Consider the following 24,862-nt stretch of genomic DNA (forward strand, 5'->3'; position numbering starts at 1 on the left):
GTAACTGAAACCTGGTTCAAGGCTCCAGAGAGCACTCCAGCACTACTGGGCTACAACTCATACCACACATTTCGACCACAGAACATGGACCGAAACACAAAAGGAGGGGGTGTGTCCATATTCATCAAGGATACTCACACCTCCAGGTTAGTGGTGCAGCATGATACCTCTGAGATCATCCATGTGCAACTAACATCGGGCAAATCTGCAATGCAAATTGTGGCCTGCTACAGATCACCCTTCATGACCCAGGACCACCACTCCGCCTTTCTGGAGACAATGGAAAACATGAAGGTCCTATCGAACACCCTGATATTGGGCGATTTCAATTACCCTAACATTAACTATGAAAACTACTTGATTAAAAACTTCCAGGCTCAGTGCTTCCTGGAATTTATCAACTCAAATGCCCTGGATCAGCTGGTAAACTCCCCTACCAGAGGCCACAACATATTGGACCTGGTCATCACCAACATGGGCGACAGGTGTTCTGTACTGCAGGTCAACCCGTCACTGGTTAGATCAGACCATAAACTAATCACACTGGATATCCACACCCCACCACCACCCCCAACCATTGAAACCACAGTGAAAAACTTTTCTAAAGCAAACTTCACCTTACTTAAGGCAGAGGTGGTAAGTTTCACAGCCTCCACACTAATGGATAACACTGCCCAAGATGCAGAATCCTTTACAGTTGCACTCTATGAGCACCTACAAGGATGCATGGATCGTACCATCCCTAGCAAAACCAAGACTCACTCCCCTAAGAGAAGGAAACTAGTCTGGTGGACCCCATGCCATAAACAGATTATACAACAGAAGGAGGAAACTAGTTCAGAAAAAAAGCAAATCCCAAGAAGGAAAGACATCCCTGATCAGTATCAGTAAGAAACTAAGGTCCCTCTTAAATCATCCAAGGCTAACTTCGAAAGAAAAATAGCCAAGGATTCGAAAGATAACCACAAAGCTTTCTTTAGCTATGTCAAGAATCTAAGTGGCAACTCGTAGATATGCTCTGAGCTAGTGCAAAATAGCACAAAATATACTGAACCTACTGATATTGCCAACATCCTGGCGGATAGATTCACTGCACACTTCACCTCCCTCTCACCTTCAAAAGGGCCCGCAACAATACCGGAAAAGTGTAGTGTCCCAGAAATCATAGAAGCACAGGTGAAAATAGCCCTTTCAAAAGCCAAAAACACAGCATCAATGGGGCCAGATGGTGTCCCAGGCTGTGTCTTGTACGAAGTACAGAATGAACTAACCCCCCCCCCCACCTAAACACGCTGTTCAACCTCAGCCTCTCCACAGGCTACGTGCCCATAGAATGGCACACAGCAATGGTTATTCTGCTCCACAAAGGAGGGGCCACAACTGACCCTGGTAACTATCGCCCCATAAGCCTGAATAGCCTGGTCTGCAAAGGTATGGAGTGCATCATCATAGAACTCATTAACAAAGACATTGGAAACCTCCAAACACTTGACCCGACCCAGTTAGGCTTTGTTAAGGGCAGATCATGCCTACTAAACCTGGTTGACTTTTTCGAGACAGTCACCAAGGCCATAGACAAGGGAAAGGTGGTTCACACAGCCTACCTTGATCTCGCCAAAGCATTCGACACCATTCCTCACTCGGGTATTATAGAAAAACTCACCAGCCTGAACATAAACCCCTACATCACAAGATGGGTTGCCAACTGGCTTACAGACAGAACTCACATGGTAAGAATAGCAGGCTCCAGGTCCGACTCTAAACCAGTCACAAGTGGTGTCCTGCAAGGCTCAGTTCTGGGACCCCTACTGTTCGGTATATATTTCTCAGAATTACAGGCAAACACAGGAGGACTATGGCTAGCCAAGTTCGCCGATGACTGCAAACTGGGAGCCATAATTGACTCTCTGGCTGACACAGACATCCTTCGAAAAGGCCTTACTGAGACAGACACCTGGTGTCAAAGTCATGGCCTCAAGCTAAATGCCAAAAAATGCATAGTCATCATGTTTGGAAAAAACAAAACACCCACGAATTACCACATAGGCGGCAGCCCCCTTAATACAGAAGAGGTTATAAGAGATTTGAGGATTCAGGTAGATAGTAATCTCTCCTTTGACAATCATATTGCCAAAGTACAAAAAGAAGAACCAGGAAACCAAAAGCAGGATCCACAACCTTAATTCGTAACAATTTCCACCACAGCAATCCAAGGATGCAGGAACACCAAACAGGAAGGTTTAATTCTTTTATTCCACAACGACAATCACAGACTAAGCGCTTTCACCAGCCAAGCTGGTATCATCAGAGTCTGTTTTACAACAATTCATTCACACTTAAATACACATCCACACACCCTAACTCACACAATCAATCAATTATCCAATAAATTCCTTAAAGGAATATCCTTCACAATAGTAAAAATAAAATTGTTGGTAAAATACATAATATACAGCTTTGTTGACCCATCTACACATGAAAAAACATTTAAACATGAATTGACCATAATGCCAAACCCACAAGATTTTAGGTTTGAATTTAAAACTCAAAACTACATTTTGTGATATTTTATGTTCATACTGCATAAATGAACAATTAATAAAAATAATTGTAGTTTATCAACAATACACTTACCCTATATTGTTTAATGTGTGACACACACCTTAAACATTTTATATTGCACTGGCTCTCAGCTTTAAATGAGGTTTTAAAGAAATGTGGTCATTTAAACCTGGAAATCTGGTGGCATTCAATCTCATCTGCCACTCAGATTCCAGCACAGCCACCCTATTACTGATGTCACCAAAAGAAAAGGGCATCACCCTGTCTATAATAAAGAACAGAAATCTAATAAAATTACCACATACCCTGCTATGCAAATACAAAGCATTGTGTACATCCCTGTTTCTTATACATCTGTTGTGTTCACAAATTCTTTCCCGTAACTTACGGGTAGTCATACCAATATAGTATGCATCACAGGTAGCACACAATGCTATGTAAACACAATTTTTTGTGTTACAGTTGCACAGACCAGGGCATGCTAACGTACGTCCGTAACTCGCTACACAAATGTAACTCCCTTCGGCTATGTATCTACAGCCACTACAGTTGCCACATCTGCTCATCCAGGATCTAAAGTATCTCTTATCCTCCCTTTCCAAAATGTTTTTAATGTTATTCCCCTTACTAAAAACAATTTTGGGACTTCCACCCAACAGATTCCTAGTTTGTGTGTTAATACAATGATTCCAGTTGGTCCTTATGCTGTCACAAAACTCATTAGCCTTATCGTTAAACCTTAACACAAAGGCAAGGCTATCCTTCTTTAAACTAGTCACTTCGTTGTTTATTCCTTGTGTTAATGCTGTATTACCCATGCCTTTAAGTATGGGAATATACAGAGTTTTCCTTTTCCTATAAATCTCCTTTTTAGTTCTCAGTAGTAAGTTCAATGGGTATCCTCTCTCCATGAATAAACCTATCAAGGTATGCATCTCTTTCTTAAACAGTTCATCACTGCTAACCAACCTTGATAGTCGGACCATCTGTTCTTTGATCACCCCTTTCCTCTGATGGAAGGGGTGACAACTTTTAAAGTGTAACATAGAGTTGGAGAAACTTGGTTTTCTAAATATATTACTCACAAGTTTCCCTTCTTGCTTGAAAATGGAAATATCTAAATAGTTAGTAGACATCTTACTCCATGTATATGTAAATCTAAAAAAATTCCGTAGTGTGATTAATGTAAGCCATGAAGTCAATGACTTCACTTTCACTACCCTTCCAAAGGATCAGAATGTCATCAAGGAACCTGTTGTACATTAAAATATGTTTCTTGAAATCTGATAACAAAATGTGGCTTTTCTCCCATGACAGAAGGACTAGGTTGGCGTACACCGGGGCACAGCGGGCCCCCATCGCCACCCCTTTTATCTGCTGATATGTTTCTCCCTCAAATGCCAAATAGTTGTTACTATTTGTTGTTATTGCCAAAGTAGTTAGGAAATCCTTCTATGTGGCCCATCTAATTACTAAGGGGTTCGCATCTAAAATAAAGGGGTTATAGTACCCCTCTATTCGTCACTCATCAGACCCATCATAGAGTACAATGCCCCATTTGGGATGTACCTCACAAGACACTTCCAACAGCTTAGACAAAAGCACCTCCCCAAGAGGATTACTGGACTCAAACATATGTCCTATGCAGCCCGACTGAAAAAACTCCGGCTGTACTCAGTGGCATATTACTTACTCAGAGGTGCTCTCTGCCTGACTTACAAAGTCATGTCTAACTCAGAATTGATGGACATGCTCCACCTAAAGAAATCCAAGTCATTGCGAGCAATGCGCTCTAGTGAGCTAAACCTCACCACAACAATAAATAGAACACCCTGGAGGGATAGATTCCTATCACAGAGACTCCCCATGCTTTGGAACAAAATTCCTAACTACATTAGGCAGAGTCCCTCACTAACACTCTTCAAGAGAAGCCTTGATGAGTGGATGGATAACAGAAAATACACCCCTGGGATCACTTCATTGGCTCTGCTTGACAGAGGCTCAGATAATTAATCAATGGAGCGGCGAAAGTCGACACACTCTGGCTAGGCTTATAAATGCCTTTGGCAGTGGCGGCTGGTGACTTCAAATTAAAGGGAGGCTGCAGGAGACAGCTGAATGGGTGGGGACAATGGAAAAAGGGTGTGGCCAACTAGAAAGGGGTGGAGCTATTTTCAAAACCACAACAACTGGAACTTTAATTAAATATGCTGCCCTGGGTGCCAAACCATCATTATGAGAGTCCAATCAAGACAAAATGAAGTGTAGAAGAAAAAAATATTTCAATGCATTGGCTACATGACAACTTACTTAATATCTAGATGGAAACACAAAGGTTGTGAGGCATGAAAAAATAAATTACTTTTTAAATACATTACTGGAATGCCAGTCAAAATCAATTATAAAAAAACAAACAGCACTCCACTCAAACCACTTCTCCTTGCACTGCAGTTGTAATTATAATTTATATTCAGCTTTATTAAAGTACCAAGTAACATGCTGAATGTAGCAATCTCTGTGATACCCCTACTTGTAAAAATGTTTCTTATCCAAAAAAGATCTGCTGCCTGACAACAACTATCTACTTGTTTCATGGAGAACACATGATCAAAGTAAAAAATGAACAGCAAACAAGAAACAAGCTCAAGATAAATTGCTTAAAGGATTACTGCACAAGTTATGGACCACACATGATAGATTGGCATCCTGTTTAGTTTACGGGTAAAGCCTGCAAAGATGACTGCAAGTCTCCAACAAAAGATGACTGCAAGTCTCCAACAAATGTAATGAGCTTCTGAAAATACTGTAATCCTGTCCTTTATTACAAATACTGTCATATGCATTTCAATACCTAAGGCTTATACGTTATCTAGTTATGTAAATATTCTCTGCATGGCAACAGTGAAAAGGCTTTCAATGCTGGTAATTCTTTAACAGTATGCTTACTAAAGCTTACTTGCATCTTACAATCTCTGACAAGCTTACCTGATGGTCATTAAAGCATTGCTACTTTAATACAGAGCAACAGGGCACTGCAACAGCATGCATTTTCTGAATAATAAGAAGCATAAATCAACAGTATAAAAATATGACAGAAAACCAGAACATTCTGCAGAATCAAGGACAGATGAAAAGCCACGGTCGTACTTGTGGTCTACCTTGGATGGGGGAATACTCTGCACACTTACACTGCATAACTGCTCCTTGCCTTGCTTGGACACATCCAGAGCCACTACAATGGGGAGTGGAGTGCAACAAGTAGGTCACAGTTTGAAATGTCTCTGGCTGATGGTGATGGCTCTGACGCTCATACCGCTCAACCTCAGAGCAAGAAATCTGGACAAAGCCATACATAGAAGTGGGACACAGGTCCAAAAATAAAGACAATTTTTAAATATTGCTCTTATAAACTTAGAAAGATAATAGAATAGTAGTAGGTCTTGCATTAGTATGAATTTTTGAAGGGTATGAAATCTGAAACTCAAATGTCTGTCTACCATTATTTTCAAACTTCAATCTTTAATGATTTGCTACTAATTTGCCAGAAAACCACAATTTTATGAAAAACAGACCAAATATGTTATGCAAAAAGATAAACTTGCCACACAATACAGCTGGGAACCTGTCAAAGAAGGGACACCTTTTTACAATTAGTACTGTTAACTTGAGCAGCTGACAAAATAAGAGCATCTGCATACATTTCTGAAATACAAGTAATCTATAACTCTGATCATTACAGTTATTTATAATTGTAAACCCTCCATGTTTTCTTCCAAAATTTCCATTTTGCAGAGGGATTATTAGGGGGAGAGCAACATTTTGAGCCAAAACTGGAGACAGTTGAGAGGTTTGGATATTCCTAATTCTATAAAGCGATTTATTTGCATGTACCTCTCAACCTCTTAATGCAGGAAATCTGGATAAGGCCAAATATATTGGGGGAACATACAAACAGTACTAAAAAGACAGTTGATAGAATAACAGGTCTTGCTTTAGCATGCATTTTTCTGAAGGTTATGACGTCTGAAACTCAATGTCTGTCATTATTTAGTGACTTCATTCCTAAATGATTTGGCAGAAAACCACAAATTTTATGAGGAACAAACCAAAAATAAGAAGCAAAAATCTATTCATTCTGCAAAATTCTGGACAGTTGAGAGGTATAATTCAGCTGGGGCTGTCTGAGTCTGCTGCCCTTCCCCCCTCAAAAAATCATGGTCGAATGGAGCGTCCCCCCTGCAGCCATTCCAATGTCCCATTCCTTGGTTATTTTGCTCCATTTGCCATAAACACTGTAATGTGCATACTGCTTTACTTCTGCGATGATATGGATTTCATTTGAAAGTTTTATTTTATATTTTACTGCATAAACCCTAATAGATGTCTGCAAAACAAAACAATGCAGTCTCACAATGAAAATAGACTTAGCATTAAAACTTCTCTGCCCTTGAAACTCACATTCATTAAAACAGCATTGAAACCCACATTCAAAGAAAATACATTTTGCCAGTGGCAGATAAAGATTAATTTTGGGCTGTTTTCAAATCATAGGCCCCTTGAACATAAAACATGCACATGCTCTTTGATACACCTTCCTGACTGTATTAAATTATATTCCTTGTACAATGCAGTACAGTTGTTAGAGGGCATTTTAAATTTATTGTTTTGAACATTTTTCCAGTAAACAATGAAACAAAATGTATACACCAATAATGACAAAATTGCCCAATTCAGAACATTTCCATCATAAAAGTCACTCAAACTTCTACAGTCCACCAGTATCAGTACATATGCATGATCTCTGAAGAAGTAAAAGTCATCTAAATAATTCCACATTAAAGAAATCTGTTAACTAATGAAGAGGTTACTGCTAGCAAACAACTTTATATGTCATTGTTTCATCTACAAATAAAGTGCCTGCTGCCCTTGAGGAATAAATTGCCTATGTTGTATTAAAAAAATGATAATGCTAGTAATATCACAATAGGGTATGGATGGCAAACTGATAACAGGTTCATAGTTACTAGGTATCTTCGCCGAAGAGAACTGCAGCATCCATCCCCTTTACAACAGAGTACAATATCAGCAATGGATCTACCTACTGTGGGAGTAGATCCCACAGCCTTCTGCATCAAAAGTAAGTACACTACCTGTTGTGCTATTTACAATGTAAGCAGATTCAGCATACACAGCACTAAACTTTTGTTCCCCTGCAGCTCTCAGCTCCTTGTAAAATCTACTCGACACTCAGCTATATCTCTGAACTTTGCAGCACAAGAAATCTGGAAAAAGCCAAAATTTATTTGGGGGGGAACAAAAGCCCAAAAACCAGGGACACATTTTAAACATTGCTTGTATAATGTTGGAAAGTTACTATAATAAAATGCTGTGTTATCACCATACATTTCACTGCCACGTATTGAACCCAGGACCCAGTGCAAAACATCCAGAGCAATATACCACTATGCCAAATCATCCATTTTTATGAAAGAAAGGAAGACTGAAACTTAAATGGCTACCATTTAGTGAATTCAGTTCTCACCATAGTTGTCAACATCTTAGCACAAAGCACCTGAACAAAGCCAATAATGGGGGAATACAGCCCCCAAACATATTCAGTAAGGTCAGTTATCACCATAGCTCTCAACCTTGCCACAAAAAACCTGGACGAAGCTAATAATGGGGGAATACAGTCCAAAACCTGGGGACAAATATCCACTGAGGACACCAGAGAAAACCAACACAAACACAGGGAGAACATGCAGACTCCACACAGAAGGCACCCCAGCCAAGAATCAAACCAAACAACCCATAGCTGGCAGGCAACACTGCTACCACTGCACCACTGGCTGTGTTAAGTAACAAAAATGCAGAAACCACAGATTTTATAAGGAACAGAACAAATGTTTGTGTTTGTGTCTTTCGGCTTTTCCCGGTTAGGGGTCACCACAGCGGAACTCCGGTCCGCTAATGATTAATAGTGGATTTTTACGTACTGGGTTACCAGCCCTGACACACAGCCTTCAACGAAGGCACGCCCCATTCACGTATGCCTCCACACAGAAGATGCTCTAGCTGAGAATCGAATGGGACAACATCTTGCTATGAGGTGACAACGCTACTGCAGCACCACCACCGCAGTTTTTAAGGAGAGGCAAAAATCTGCAAATGTTTTACAAATGGTGGTGGGTAGGGAATTCCGGCTCTTGTCACTTGGGCCCAAAGTACAGGGTTCAAGCCTGTTCAAGCCTCATTCTCTACCCACCATCATGAAGCAACTGGGGCATTACACACACAGACACACAGACACACACACACACACACACACACACACACACACACACACACACACACACACACACACACACACACACACACACACACCAGATTCTCTGTCTTCCATAAACACCCTACCTGTCTCTGTACTCAGCTACGTCCTCTGCAGCGATCACCTGTCCTCAGACCAGCTCCTCCATAGCAATCCTGCAGTCTGATTGGTCCTCCATAATGGCCCACACATGCTGCTGGGTCTCACGTGAGATGTGAGGAGGCTGGAGCCTCCTGCTGTTGGTCCAGTCTACGGGCAATGCAGTCCGGTGACCTTCCAGTTTGTGCGGTTGTTACTGCACAGACCTCTGGGCTGGAAGGGCGGAGATTCCTGCCTTCCATATCAGGACTGCCTAACAGAGCAGTCTGGAGCTCAGAATGCCTGAGCATGTGTGCTTGGAGTTCTGGTCTGCCTAACACAGCAGTCAGGAACTAAGCATGCATGCGCAGAGTCCAAGAATTTTTATTTTAATATGTTCTATGGTGGGGGAATGGGGAATTTATTTTATCCATTTTACAGGTGGGGAACCCATTTTACAAGTGGGAGGGCTGCAGTCCTGCAGTCCTAAAGCATGAGCCGCCACTGGCCCTCGGGCAGATAGCCTAGTACCTACCTATGAACCTATGAACCTATGACTGTTTTTATGTATTTACATTCATTCAGATATACTCATTCTGTATTTTAGATACTAATTGATTGATGCACTTTATTGGTTAACTTGAAGAAGGAAAGGTATTTAAGGGACTAATTGTGAAGTACATGCCTATCTGATGAAGTTTTAGTAGACGAAAACGTAAGGGGAATTGGTTTTACAATGTTAACATTTTATGACTTTTTAAATGCTGTGTGATCGTTACATCTTGATTTGGATTAAAACTTTCGTTGTGGTGGCAGGTCTCCAGTGCCTTTTTTGGTTTACAACATATTTAGACCAAACAACAGCAGTAAAGATGGAGAAAACTGGAGTAGAAGTACTTTGAAATTATATGCAACAGAATTATTTAAACCCAGAAAGGGAGAATTATGAGACTGAGAAAAAAATGTCATTTGGTATGATGCAGTGTATAAACATGTCTCTTGTAATTTGTGTGTATACTGATTATGTCTAAATAACTAAATGTGTCTGTAATTTTTCTTTGTGGAGCTTTTCTCCCCGGGCCTCTGCTGAAAAAGGGCCTTTTTGGCTCAGTCAGAGACCCCCGGTTAACAAATGTAAAATAAAATAAATAAAATATGTAGGAAAGGAAGCTGTGATAACTGTTGTCTGCAGCAATATCTCAGACATATACTGTACATAGCACCTTAATCTCCCAAACATGGTAAGTATAACAGTGAAACACCTCAGCTGTATAATGTAGTGATACATATGTAGTTCAGTAACCCAGAAAGGAAGTAAATTCAAACTAAAGTGGTAGCCCAGCTGAGACATGGAGGATCCGAAGTAGAGGGTTAAATACAAACAGCATCCCAGTATGATGGTTCATTAACATAGCTGCATGCTCTAAAGTGACAGAGGAACTAAAATAATACAACAGTAACCATAATCTTTCACAGAATAATATTTCAGAAACTTCAACCGGAGAGTTATTTGAAAAACAAAAAGTAGATGTTCTTCATGTTTTCACTGTTGCATTCCTGACTTATTGGATTTCCTGCTTTGGAGCTCCTCTGCCAGCCCGACTACCAGAAATTCCTTCCTCTGTAGGCTGGCAGATGCACAGACTTCTCAACCAGTCAGGGACAAATTTCAACAGAATCAGGGACAAGTCAAGAAAAAAATCAGGGACAATCAGGGACACTTTTAAAATATTAGTGCTATTAACTTGAAACATTAACAGAATTAGAGCATATGAATGAATACACATTTTCTGAAGTAAAAGAAGTCTATAACTTTTAATTATTGTCATTATTCATTAAGTGTAATTCATTACCTTTCCTCCAAAAGTCACTAGTTTTAGGAGGGATTAAGAGGGACAGAGCTAAAATTTGAGTCAAAATCAGGGATGTCACTGAAAATCAGGGACAGCTGAGAGGTATGCAGATGCACTACCCTGATGTCAGTATGTGTGGGTATAAAGGGAGCCAGGTGATACCATTACATCAGTATTTCTTGCTGTCTGAGCCTGAAGCAGTTGTAAGTGCATCGGTCTGACTGCACTGGAGTGAGAAATATTCTAAAGCTAAATACCCCATTGGGGAACAGTTTTTTTTCTTTCATGTCAGATAAAGTTAACAATTTTATCCAATGTGGCCCCTGTCATCAAATTCTGCAGAATGAAGGGCATCCAAATTTAACCATACTTGGATGATTGGCTCGTACAATCCACAAGTCAGTCAAACCTCCTCAAGATCTGGCTTTCACTCAGAACCTACTTTCTTCCCTAGGGTTTACCATAAACCTAGACAAATCTCAAACTATGCTCACCTACAGGATAGAATTCCCGGGGTCCCTACTGGACTCCTCCCTCCAGAAGGCATTCCTTCCTCCAGACAAGGTGGCCTTTCTGACCCATTACGTTCAGACCATTATGCAAAGGCAATGTCTTTCAGCGAGGGAATTCCTCAGAGCACTGGGCTACATGATATCCTGCAGTCTTATGATCCCTCTGGCTGGACTGCATTGAGGAAACTTCACTGGTACCTCAAAAATGTTTGGTGTCAACACTCACAGCTCCTAGAGACAGAAATTCAGCTACTCCCCTGCCTCAGGGAGGAACTGGCATGGTGGGTACGAGCATGTACACTGAACCAGGGTCTCCCTTTCAGCTTCATCCCTCAGGGACAAACCCTAACTATGGATGCATTGGGCACAGCTTAGGAGTCCATTTTCAGCACCTCCTAGCACAGGGAAAATGGGAAAGCCAGTTCAGACAAAAACACATAAATTAAAAGCAACTGATGGCAGTATAGAAGGGACTAGTGACCTTCAAAGTTCAATTAAAACCAGGGGTCCTAGTAGTCAAAACAGACAATACCACAGTCATGTGGTACCTAAACAAACAAGGGGGCACCCACTCCTACACAGTTTGCCATCTGGCAATGCAGACCTAGGAGACTGTAGACTCCATGAGGTTGAACCTGATGGCTCAGTATTTACCTAGGGCTTAGAACACATTAGCAAATCACCTCAGTAGACACTTGATAGATCCCCGTGAGTGGCAACTGCATCAGGAAACATTTCTCAACATAGTTCAGAAGTGTGGCTCCCCTCAAATTGACCTTTTTTGCCACCAACAAAAATGGTGCGGTAAAAAGATTTTGTTCCAGGAACAAAACTCACACAGCCTAGAAGACAGATGCATTCTCATTCCCGTGGAAACACCCATTGCTTTATGCATTTCCTCCCCTGCTTTTCTTTCCAAGAGTCCCCCTAAAAATCAGGGAAGACAGACCAAGGGTCATCCTGATAGCCTCAGACTGGCCCAGGCATCACTGGTATCTACTTCTTCTGAGTTTGACTACAGGAAATCCTTGGCAATTACCCCAAAGAGCAGACCTCCTGACTCAAGAAAAGGCCAAACTTTTGCACCCCAACTTGCAAACTCTCAAACTCTCAGCCTGGATAATTTAACAAAATCCTATTCTGAGCTTACTCCAAGTAGCCTAGTGCTTGACATACTCAAGGAATCTAGAAGACCCAGTATCAGAAAAAAAAAATACTCTGCCAAGTGGAAAAGATTCTCTGTTTGGTGTCAGCAGCAAGGCCTCTGCCTTGCTTCATCCAACATTTCAGTTATCTTAGTTACCTAGCCTTACTGGTAGACAAAGGGTTATCTTTTTCTTCCATTAAGATTCATACCCCTGCTATTTTTGCCCACATTCCTTCTCTGTCTCTTCTCTTTTCACACCCCTTAATGAAATAGTTTCTTAAGGGAGTGCTTCATATTACACCCCCCCCCCCCCGGAGACAGCCAACCCCTCATTGGGACCTCAGTTTTGTTCTGGAAAACTTGACCTTATTCCCTTTGAACCAGCAGCTTCCACTGAGGTAAAATTCTTGACAAGGAAGACTTCCCTCTTGCTAGCCATCACTTTGGCTAGAAGAGTCTCTGATTTGCAAGCCCTCATGGCAGTGGAACCTTTTCTTATTTTCCAACCTGACAGGTATCACTCAGAACCAATCTTTCCTTTATGCGCAAGGTGGTCACAGACATCTCTTTGAACCAAGCTATACACTTGCTGATCTTTTTCCCTAAGCCACAAAACCAGGGAGAAAGAATTCTTCACTCCTTGGAAGTGCACAGGCAACTTCACTACTACCATGACAGAACTAAAGCTGTCAGAGAAACAGAACAACTGTTTGTCTCTTTTGCCTTAGAATCTGAAGGTAAGCCAGTTTCCAAACAGAATATCTCCAAGTGGATCTCCCATTGTATCACCTTCTGCTATACTTACCATGGCAAGAAACCTCCTGAAACAGTCAGGACATCATGGAAACGATGAAGTATTTTGCAGTGTCCAAATGTCATGTAAATGCCATATAAAGGGAGAAAACTGTGTCACGTTTATATAGGTTAGTACTAGGCTAACTGCCCTTGCAAGCCTACCCAATTAACCCTTGTGAGGCTCAAACCCTGCACTTTGTCTTTGGAAGGCAAACACCTTAACCACTAGGCCACCCTCCCCACCCTGTATAATGTGGTAATAGTAGGATAACTTTGTAAGAAGGGAAATACAGTCTGGGATGAGGAAATGTAATGCTTAGCCAGTTGCTGTCCTTTAATTATAACTCCAGCAGAGCATAAACATGCTGTAACTGCATTATCTACCCATCATTAACCTCATAATTCAATCATTCAACCATTCATGCTCTTAGGTAGCTGATTAAATAGGTACTAAAGAAAGCTAAAGAAATAAATAGAGATGTTTAAAGACTGCATTTGTTGTTCAGTCTCCCAAATTATAACAAGTAACAGGCAACTCACAGACCAGATTTGAGGAGATACAAATGCGAAAATGAACTTATAACAACAATAAACGCACTGCAGGAGGTGAAAACAAAGCGCCGGACTTCCAACCGTAAAAATCAGAATTTATTAAGTAACTGACAACAATGGCAAAATGCTTAACGAATCACCGCGTTTTTCATCTATTCCATACAGACTTCATCAGACAAATAATTACTAGCGTCACTTATATACTAACCTAAACATTTAAATTATCCAATGGCATCTGAATATTGTAAAACTCATTAATATGTAAACATACCTCACAAATACTGACACCCAGGCAAAAGCCATGTTAATCACACCATATTCAAAACTTTTTCTTACTTTTTTTCCATTTGCATTGGATAACATCTTTTACTCTTTTAAAATATATTGATCCCACCACTTTGATGAATTGAATGCTAATGGGTGAATGTATATAGCAACAACTCAAATATAATCCTCTATACCCCATAACCCAACCCAAGATAACTCAGCTGAAATCTTAATCTCTAAATTTCAAATCAACTCCAACAAAGCTATATATATATTCTGCATCTACCTACCCCCTGGCCACAACATTACTAATATAGAAGATACCCTGTCCTGGATTTCCTCAACATACCCACAAGAAACTATTATTCTAGGAGACCTCAACACTGACTGGTATAGTATCAACAATAATAATCCCTCTTCTTATATCAACCTACATAACTTTAAACAAACTATTACCTCCACTACTAGAATCAACAAACCCAACAACAAAGAGACCATCCTAGACTGGATTCTAGTCAATAAACAAAGAGAAAACTATCAAGTAGGAACCCTGCCAGATGATATCAGCGACCATTTGCCCACGTATATCATCAGGCACAAAAACGACATAAACAAACCTCCCAAGTTTATTACTGCCAGAACCAAAAAACATTTTAATCCTGACTTATTTCAAATGGAACTAAATGCCTGCAACTGGAACCCCCTAAAAATCCTCCCACTAGATGAAGCTGTCAGCTACTTTAACCACAAATTCTTAACAATACTAGATACCCACGCACCCAAAAGATCTATCAGGATAAAGTTCAAATCTGCTCCCTGGCTCTCAAAAGACACAAAACAAAAAATACTTATAAGAAACAAATCCTGGGCTAAATGGAGAGCAACTAGAGATGTCTCAGAACACCTGAACTTTAGACAACTGCGTAATACTACTAAAAAAGCCATACTGTCTGACAAAAAAGCCTATTACAGTAAACTTCAACAGTCTCACACTAAGAATCCACAAAAATTTTGGACTGCCATTAATAACCTTCTTCAGCCCGGCCACTCTAGTACCCCTCCACCCCTAGAGTCAGATAACAAAAACAATCTAGAAATTGCCAATGCATTCAATACCTACTTTACAGAGACCATTCAAACCCTGGCCACACAGCTAACTTCTACAAACACTAACCTACCTAATTCCCAACATGACAATCTTCCTACTTTCAAGATAAAACCCATCTCAATCTCCTTTATCCAGAAACTAATTCACAAGCTAAAACCCTGTACACCCTCTGATGACAACCTTCCAGCCGAATACCTTCAACTTGCATCCAGAGCAATTGCTCATCCTGTAGCTATTCTCATTAACCGTACCATCTCTGAAAGCACTATCCCCAATCTTTGGAAAATTTCACACATCATTCCCTTACATAAAGGAGGCAACTCTAATGAGTACTCCAACTATAGGCCCATAGCACTACTCTCACCCCTAGCTAAGATCATGGAGAAATGTATCCATCATCAGCTAATAGACTACCTTACTAAAAATAACATCCTGGCCAGCTGCCAACATGGCTTTAGACCCTTTCACAGCACCACCACTGCCCTTCTATCTTTCACCAATACTATTAACACCAACCGGAACAATAACTACCTCTCATCTGCACTCTTCATTGACCTGTCAAAAGCCTTTGATATGGTCAATCACTCCCTACTTATAAATACCCTACAATCCCTCTCTCTGGATTCTAATTCTATCCTTTGATTCAAGTCTTACCTCAGCAACCGAAAACAAGCTGTTTTGTGGCAAAATCACTTGTCTTCATATCTCCCTGTTTTACTAGGAGTTCCTCAAGGCTCTATTCTCGGACCCCTTCTCTTCTCTCTGTTCATAAATGATCTTCATGTAGCTATTCCTCAATCCACCTGCATACAGTATGCTGATGATTCTACTATCATCTGTTCTGCAAAGTCTCTTCCTGAGCTGAAATCTCTAAGCCAAACTGTCTTCTCCATAGTAGAAGCTTGGTTCAAAAAACGGTGCTTACTCTTGAATGCCAAAAAAAACAAATTACTTCTGATTACTCCCAACAACAAGACCCCTCCCATACACTTCTCCATCCTAGCTAGTAATGGAACCCTTATATCACCTGATCTGACCTGTAAGTTATTAGGAGTTACAATAGACAATAAACTCACTTTTGACAATCATATTAATAACACCATTAAGTCCGTTAACAGAAAATTAGGCTGCTTGTATAGGATAAGACTCTTCCTCACCCCAAAAGCAAGAACTACATTTGCCCACTCTCATTTACTCTCTACCCTCCTGTATGCTTCTCCCATTTACACCAATTTAAAGCAAAACAATCTCAACAAACTTACCAAAGCCTACAACAGTATTGCAAGGTTTGTAACTGGTAAGCCCTATAGAACCCATCACTGCATTAACCTACATCAGCTAGACTGGCTTGAACTGCAAAATGCTCTGCTATTCTCTCAACTAACAACTGCTCACAAAATCTTCTACCTTCCTAACAACACACCTACACTAAACAATCTTATAACACCCTATAATAATCTTCATTCCCTACGCTCCTCTAATAAACTCCTAGCTTATATACCCAAATCTAACAACTTAGCTGGTGACTCCTTGTTCTCCACCACCACAGGTAAGCAATGGAACATGCTGCCATCCAACCTAACCTCTATTTCCTCTTTTCCCCTCTTCAAACTTAATCTTAAAAATCACCTAAAACTTCAATGGTTATGCCCTTGCTGTAACCCTGACTAATACTCTACTATTAGCCTGTAACCTATCTTCTCTCTCTTCCTTTACATTACTACTCTGCTAATAAATGTTATGTAAATGTTATCTTCCACATTTTTAACCCGATGGTTTACTTTAAAATGTTACGTTAATTCCTTCCTAATGTATGTGGCATTGCCTCTTATTGCTTTTTTTATATATTATTATTAAGTATGTGGAGCTTTTCTCCCCGGGCCTCTACTGAAAATGGAAATATCTCCAGCTAGACTAGCCCGGTCAACAAATGTAAAATAAATAATAAAATAATAACCCATATCTACGCATTGGTTCAATATTCATTGTACCACATTCCCGAACCAATATTACCCCCAAGTGGACAAATTGTACAATTGCAAGCATACATTTAATTTCTAAACCAAGCATGTACTACATAATAGGCAGGATGTCTAAACTATATCCATATAAAACACATAAAATATATTAATTATATATATACAATATAAATATAATAATATATATTAATAAATGAAAATTGTATATAAAATATATGAATAAAATGTGACTGTGTATAATCCCATACCAACTATAAAATCCATTAATACCTAAAAAAAAAAAAAAAAACATTGCCCTACAATACAACTTTATATAATACATTTAACTTGTTTGTAATCTAACTGCCCTCATTTTAAGAACGGGTGCAAGAGAAATACCATTATTTATTCCTGGATATCTATTAGCTTCTGATGTTATTTGCCAGTATAACTCACAATATTCAATCTTTGCTTCCCACATATCACCCCTTTCATCTTTCGGAACTTCCTCTATAAAAACAAAAACAACAAAGATAAAAAGAACCAATGCGTAGATATGGGTTATATCTGAGTTGTTGCTGGGAATTGTATTGGCAACTTCGCCTAAATGCAAGCAATTGGCCAGGCTTAAATTACTTTATTAACTGCCTTTTATAACTAAAAGCCGTATTACAATAAACTTTTAATCTTATTCCCACTTTTATATATGTTAAATTATTAATATCATTATGAGTGTGACTGTTTAACTTGTTTATATATAGTTTATTTTTATTTATTTAACATTTGCTTACCAGGGAAGTCCAACTTGGAATGAAGCCAATTTTCAGTGGAGGCCCGGGGAAAAATACACCAGACGCATGCCTTTGTAACATGGGAGGAAGCCAGAGTACCCAAAGAAATCCACATGAATGCATGCAGACTCTGCTCAGAAGGCACTCCAGCTGAGAATCGAACTGGAGAACCTCTCTGTCGTGAGGTAACAACCTTATTGCTGCACCACTGCACTGTCTGAATAGTTATATATATTTTTTGAAAATATGTTTTTAAAAACTTTTATTTGCTCTGCTCTTATTTAATTTCAAGTACGGATAAGGATATGTTGTCACTAAGCATTTTTATTATACAATGTGTTTGAAGGTTGTGATGTCTTATTTACAATGTTTGTTCAATTTTCTGTTGAATTTTTAACTTATTTGTGGTTTTATCTTATTTTTACACTGTTTTAAATATGTGTTTATTTTAGTATTTTTCTTCCTTTAATTTACCACTACGGTAGCTAAACCCGCAGATTACCATTTTAGATATGGCTCACTATTTTATGTATGGCAGTTTGCTGATGTGGTAAATTGTGAGGCTTGATCCTATACTGGTGGACTGGAGGGAGGATTTGGGAATACAGAGGGTGCTGTGTGAGAGTAGTGGGGTAAGTTGTATGGAGACTTTTTTAATATAGTTTAGCCAAAAGTGGACTGAGTGGTGAATGTTTGTGAATGAAGTACCTAATAGAAGGTCGGCTCCTTGTTTGATTGTGAGCCATCTTACTTTGTTGAGTTAATGGCAGTGATATTTTCCAAAGTTTATTCATGGACCTGGTCAGCTAGAGGCCTTTCTTGTCAGATTTGCCATCAGCAAGTTGGATGTTGAATAGAAGTGGTCCCAAAACAGAGCACCAGAGCATACCTATTGAACTGTTGAGACTAGCAATAGCAAGACACAGGATGACAAAAAAGTCTGAAAATAAGAGAGCAGTGGATATGAAGCTTCCCATTTCTTCTTTAATTTTTTTTTCAGGGTTGCAAGCCTCCCGTACCTTTCAATGTGGGATGCAAACTCCCCCACTCCATAAAATTATATACGCCAACTCCAAGATCATCATACCTCAAAGAAAAGGAATATTTTGAGGAAAGACAATCTTGAAGTCGGTATGTGTAAATCTGAATTTTTGGTTTGTTTTGCTACTCCAAGAGTAACACTAACTAGTCTCAGAATTTCAAATGGTTACCTAGTGTGCATTAACTCTAATAAAGGGGTGTTTATCAGCCAGCCAGCTGGAAATCCAGTGGGTTGCACTGAGTTTGACTGGTTTATTGATAGTGTCGGAGTGGGATATCAAGTCAAAATCCTTGACATAAGCTGTATATGTAAAGATGACCTCATCTATTACTTCTGTGACTCCTTTGGAATAGTAATTTATGTTTGATAATCATGATCCAGTTTAAACAAAGGCAAATTGGTAGGGGATCTAAGAACTGTTGGTTCCTTATGTCCTTATTTTTGGATTCCCTTTTAATCTGTTCCACTACCTTCACATGATGCTGGTCAGGCTGATAGCCTGTAGTTGTCAGGGTCTCTGGAGGGGCCTCCCATGTCTAGGGGAGCTACTACTGCTGCTCTCCAGGCTTCTGGTAGGTAGCCAGTGAGGAAGCTGTGGGTGAATAGTGTAACAAAGGATGCTGATAGGTTGTGTTTCATATCAACCAAGAAACAGACAGATTTGTTATCTTGATCCATATAATTGTTGTATTCAGTTGTGGAGAGTGGTTTGAGTATCTGCTCAGAGTTAATTACTACTGCATGGACTAAGTACTGTCTACTGGAAAATTCTGAGATGACAGAGGGCAGAAGTTGGAGATTAATTTATCTACAAGGATATTAGCTGTATCTTCAGGGTTTTAGTTGACAATTCCAGTACAGAGAAGACCCCTGCAATGCTGGATATTATTTTTGAGGTTTATTTACATGACAAAATCGTTTGTGGTTACCCTTTGCTGACATACTCATTGTAGTTCATAATTAGCAGTGCAGTATTTGCTTTTGCTCCTGACTTTGTTGTTAATCCTTTGGAGGTCAATTATACCACAATGATGTTTTGTTCTAATCTTTACGGCTATGAGCATTTTTCTTTTATTCTACAGTTTAAGTCCTAAATTTGGCATCCTTCAGATGAGACATTAAATTGAGGTCCCATATGTATAAGTTAATGGCAGCTTAGGTGGATGTAAAAGATACCACAGCATGTTGTGGAAAAGAGTAGGGGAATTCCCCCAGTACCCAAGCCAAATTCCTCTGGTCACTGTAAGTACCACTTCCGATTCTCCCAGAAAAGGGGCTGCTAGCCTAGTGGTACTAATCCAGTCATCAAAGCATAAATGAGCAAAGATATAATATAGCTGTGGTTCACAAGAAGGTTTGTTCCAGAAGTTTACATTGAATTTGTAACATATTGGAATGTAAGCCTCTGTGCAACAACTGAAATAGTAGGTATAAACTTTGGCTATATGTAGCGGTGCTTGGATTGCTATAGAATCATCATGGGGTGGAGGCTACTGATCCATCTCAAATCATCTCTGAATATAAGGAGACTGACACTGCAGAAGTTGTTAAAGATGGCTGGGTGTTTCTTTTATCTATCAGCTGCCACCAATTGCTCTTGTCATTTAGTAGGTGCACACTGGACTTTCCTTGTCCTCCTTCTGGCTTAGCACACCCTTTATCCAGGGCCAGTGAGGACATCAAGGATGCTGATGCAGTGCCATACTGCTGCTGGGGAGTATTCACTAACCACCCCCACCCCATGGCAGCCCTGTCAGCTGTGTAGCTGTTGCCATCAGGAAATGTATGCTCACTTTCCCCCATGTGCAACTCTCTGACCAGTCTGTATACCTACTTACATCATGACTGAACAGCTGAAAACATTACACACTGTTTTTGGGGAGGCAGCAACATGAGTGATGTTCCCATTTTTTTAAATGCCAGAAAGGTTGGAGCAGCAGCAATAAGCATTTGTGAGTACAAAATGGAAATTACTGACTTCACCCCTGCACAGAAGCACTATGCAAGAAAATAAAACTGCATGAATCTTGATTGACTCTGTAATCATACTTCTCAACTATCCAGAATGATTTTTGCAGAATGTCCAGACTTTTGACTTATATTTTTGGTCTGTTTCTCATAAAATGTGTGGTTTTCTGGCAAATCACTGGGATGATCTGAGGATTGAAGTCACTAAATAATGGCATGCATAACATTTGAGTTTTATGTTTCTAATCCTTTAATAAACAAATCCTGTTACTCTAGTAACTTTCTAACTTTATAAGAGCAATATTTAAAAAAATGTCTCTATTTTGAGCCTTTGTTCCCCATTTTGTCAGGCTTTGTCCAGATTTCATGCACTAAGAGGTTGAGAAGTATGTTGTGCATGCAGCAGAAATTCATAAACTTGTTACTGACTCCTAGCAACTAGCAATGTGAAGTCAAAGCTGAATGAGCCAGCCCATCTCATTAAATATTTATAAAATCCCCTCCCTCCTTCCATATTCTCACAGCTTTATGTCATGAATATTAATCAGTCTGCCTGCATGTTGTGGGGATGTATTTCACAGGAGGACAGGAAGTGAGTACTTGTGGAAAGTTGAGTTAGAGAGTTTTGTTTCTTGTGGAGACATTACAGAAATACTTAGATTTGTGTATCTGTTTAACATTCTTCTGATTTGTATCCATTGCAAGCAGTAGCTGCTTCACTTTCTGAATAGTGTACTGCATCATGAAATTGGAGGTAAGAACTGAGCTAATGAGAAAACTGCTTTCTGTGACATTTGGCTTTTTGTTTATGAATGACATAGTTTGTGTTCTTGGGGCTTTTCTTCTGAAGGGAGCTGCGGAGGGAACTTTTGTAAAATAAAGATCGGTTCTTCATACCTCTCAACTGTCCAGATTTTTGCCTCTTATTTTTGGTCTGTTTCCTCATACAATTTGTGGTTTTCTGGCAAATCACTGTGGTGATCTGAGAACTGCAGTCACTAAATAATGACACCCATTTGAGTTTCAGACTTAAAGTCGTTCAGAAAATGCATAGTAACACAAAATGTATTACTGTAGCAACTTTCTACATTTATAAGAGCAATATTTAAAATCCGTCTCTATTTTTGGTCCTTTGCCCCCCCCCCTTCTCAACCTTTGACCTTTGTCCAGATTTCTTGCACTAAAAGGTTGACAGATATGGTTCTGGTAGGCATCTGATCCTGATTTGTAACAGACAGCATACTCTTGATTCTGATCTCAGCAGTTTGTGTTGGTGGGGACAGAGACAAGCTGTTAAAGCTGGAGGATGCAGAGTGCACTAAAAGCTTTACTGGAAATGCTTTGTTGTGAATAATTTATGTGTTTGTTTTAAAGCAGCACTGCAAAAGATCACAGAAAGGTAAAACTAGAATTGAACTTTGTCCCTTGTAGTACCAGAAGAGTTCTTATTCTGTAATCTTAACACCTCCAATTGTTTATATATTTACTGATGAATATTTGCTTTTATTATGCTAGAAAATGTGGCAAATACATTTTGTTGAGACTGTCCAAAGTCAGCAGTAAGTTGTGGCACTAATGTAGTGCATACTTGGTGGGAAGTTGGCATAATGGTAAGATGCTTACCTTAAAGACATTGGGTGCAGGGTTTGATTCTCATATGAGGTAATTGGCTATGCTTTAAATGGCCCATAAGGGCAGTTAGCCTAGTACTAGACTATGAACCTAAGAACTAGATTTTTGGTCAGCTGTCCTTGACACATTTACCCAGGAAACCTAGATGTGTACCTTGCCATTAGTCCTATTAACACCTGAACAGTAGTGCTTTTTTAAGCCTCTTCACATTCTCACCTCTCCCAAAACTGGAAATGTAATTGTATTCTTCCTACCTAAATTCCACTAATGTCAACTAGACATGATCTCCTTCAAGCACCTCTACATCCTTCTGTTCCACAGCTCCCCAACCCTCAGCTTCTATCATATAATGAATGTTCTCCCCTGTATTCACTCTATGTATATGCTGTATATAAGTTCCCATCCCTACTCTTTGTAAATGGCTCTACATGCAGATGGCTCTTTGACCTTGAATGTAAATTGAATCTTCCTCTATTTCTTCTTCCTTTCCTCTACCTGTTTTTTTTTATTCTTTTCTCCTCCTCATTCCTCTACTTCTCATTTAACTATTATTTTATGTATTTCATTTGTGTTTTTTTCTGCATTATTCTATGCAATTTGTACAAATGTATAATTCCTCCTTGCTTTCTTGTTTTAATTGCAATTTGTGCAATTGCTTGTCTTAAATGTTTAATTTGTGCAATTGTTTTTAATGTGGATCTTTTCTCCCCGAACCTCCACTGAAAACGGGCCCTATGAGCCCAGTGGACCTCCCCGGTTATCAAACTGGAAATAAATAAATAAAATATATATTTCTAATTCATAGTTCTTTTTTTTTTTTAGAAATTTGTAGATTCCTCCTGTGCACAGACTGTGGTACAGACTGATGTTCGTCGTCTCCCATTGCTGCAGTCCTGACAAATGGGTACTCCGCTGCCCACCATCGGCCCGAATACCAAGGGGCTAGAACTGGCGTCAGTCACGGGCGCCTGAGACTGACGTAAGTACTTGTCAGTACAAATGCGCATGACCGATGCCATAACCTCAGTCTTTCTTGCCGCTTGGTCCTCAGCAGAAGCAGTTTTTCTGGAACTGTCGGTTTTCGAGTTTCAGACCGGATACCAAGTTGGCTAAGTACCCTGTTGGGAACATTTTTTGTCTTTTTCTTGCCTCAGTATTGCCGGATGTCAGAAAAAGTTAATAACTGTATTTCTTGTGGGAAACAGATTCCTCATAGGGATTACCATTCACTCTGCATTCCTTGTTTAGGGCCTGAGCATGACGTTGTTGGGTGTCGCTTTTGTGCTACTTTTAACATTGGACTGTGCTAGGCTGGTGTTTGGTAAGTGTTGTAATTATAACATGCGACTGGTTCTTCTAAGAGATAAGTCTTTGCGAAGTCTTTGCGGTCCAAACAGGATGGGTTCTGTGGAACCACTGACTGCTTCAGTGGCTCCTTCTGACATTTTGCCAGTGTGTCTAGGTGAGCCTTTGTTACTGCAGGAAGTGGCTTCTCCTGTGTTAGGCCAGGCTGAGGGTGCTTCTTTGTTGTCAGTGGCTTCCTCCCCTCATAGGGTAGTTAGACCTCCTCCTTCTCAAGGCAAAGGCCATTCTATATCTAAGTCTATCCCTGCTGGTGCTAATCCCCAGGGTCCAGCTCCTAGGAAGCACATGTTAAAGATGGCTGAAGATTTGATTACTTTAATTAGGGGTTCCATGCCCCCCCCCTGTGAAGGATAGACACAGAGTTGGAGGGTCTGGTTCAGTCTTCCAATGAGTCAGATTCCTCTGTGGAAGAGCTTCAGGATTTCCCTCCCTATTCTGATTCAGAGGCTGAGGTCCAGAAGATTTTTCTTTCTCTGAAACTTTGCATTCCATGAGGGAACATTTCCAGTGGGATGGCCAGGATTATTCTGATTCTCGTAAAAGGCTGAGAGAATTCTTGTTTTTACCTCAGCACAGGCCTTTGGCTATTCCCCCTGTACTGGATGTTGTTCAGGATGTATTTTCTGAGGCTGCCCTTAACCCAGATTCTCTGCCCCTGCCCCAGTTAAACCAGATAGATACTACAGGGTTCGCTCACAAGTACTTGTATAAGAGTCCTAGGGCTGATCCAGAAACTATTTCTCAAGGCTCCAAAGGTGTTAAGGCTTCTGTGGTTAAGAATCCGGTTCCTCTGGACAAGGATGCTAGGGCCCTGGATAGGTGGGGTAAAAAGCTGTATACCTCTTCTACTTTGGCTATGAGAGCTTTGAATTGTCAATTTCATATGCTCAGGTATCAGAATTAT

At 40.0% G+C, this 24,862-nt stretch overlaps 1 protein-coding gene across 1 annotated transcript in view; it reads left to right on the forward strand.

Moving 5' to 3' along the window:
* Positions 1-24,862, forward strand: part of LOC122797931 (zinc finger protein 181-like) — a 161,695-nt gene that overhangs the window by 90,383 nt on the left and 46,450 nt on the right. Inside the window, exon 4 of the mRNA XM_044066449.1 lies at positions 3,437-3,489. Coding sequence (XP_043922384.1) covers positions 3,437-3,489 — 53 coding nt within the window. The remainder of the gene's footprint in view (positions 1-3,436; positions 3,490-24,862) is intronic.

Source organism: Protopterus annectens, chromosome 3.part1 (assembly GCF_019279795.1).
Source record: "Protopterus annectens isolate FY-2018-M chromosome 3.part1, PAN1.0, whole genome shotgun sequence".
In the NCBI taxonomy this organism is placed as follows: Eukaryota; Metazoa; Chordata; order Ceratodontiformes; family Protopteridae; genus Protopterus; species Protopterus annectens.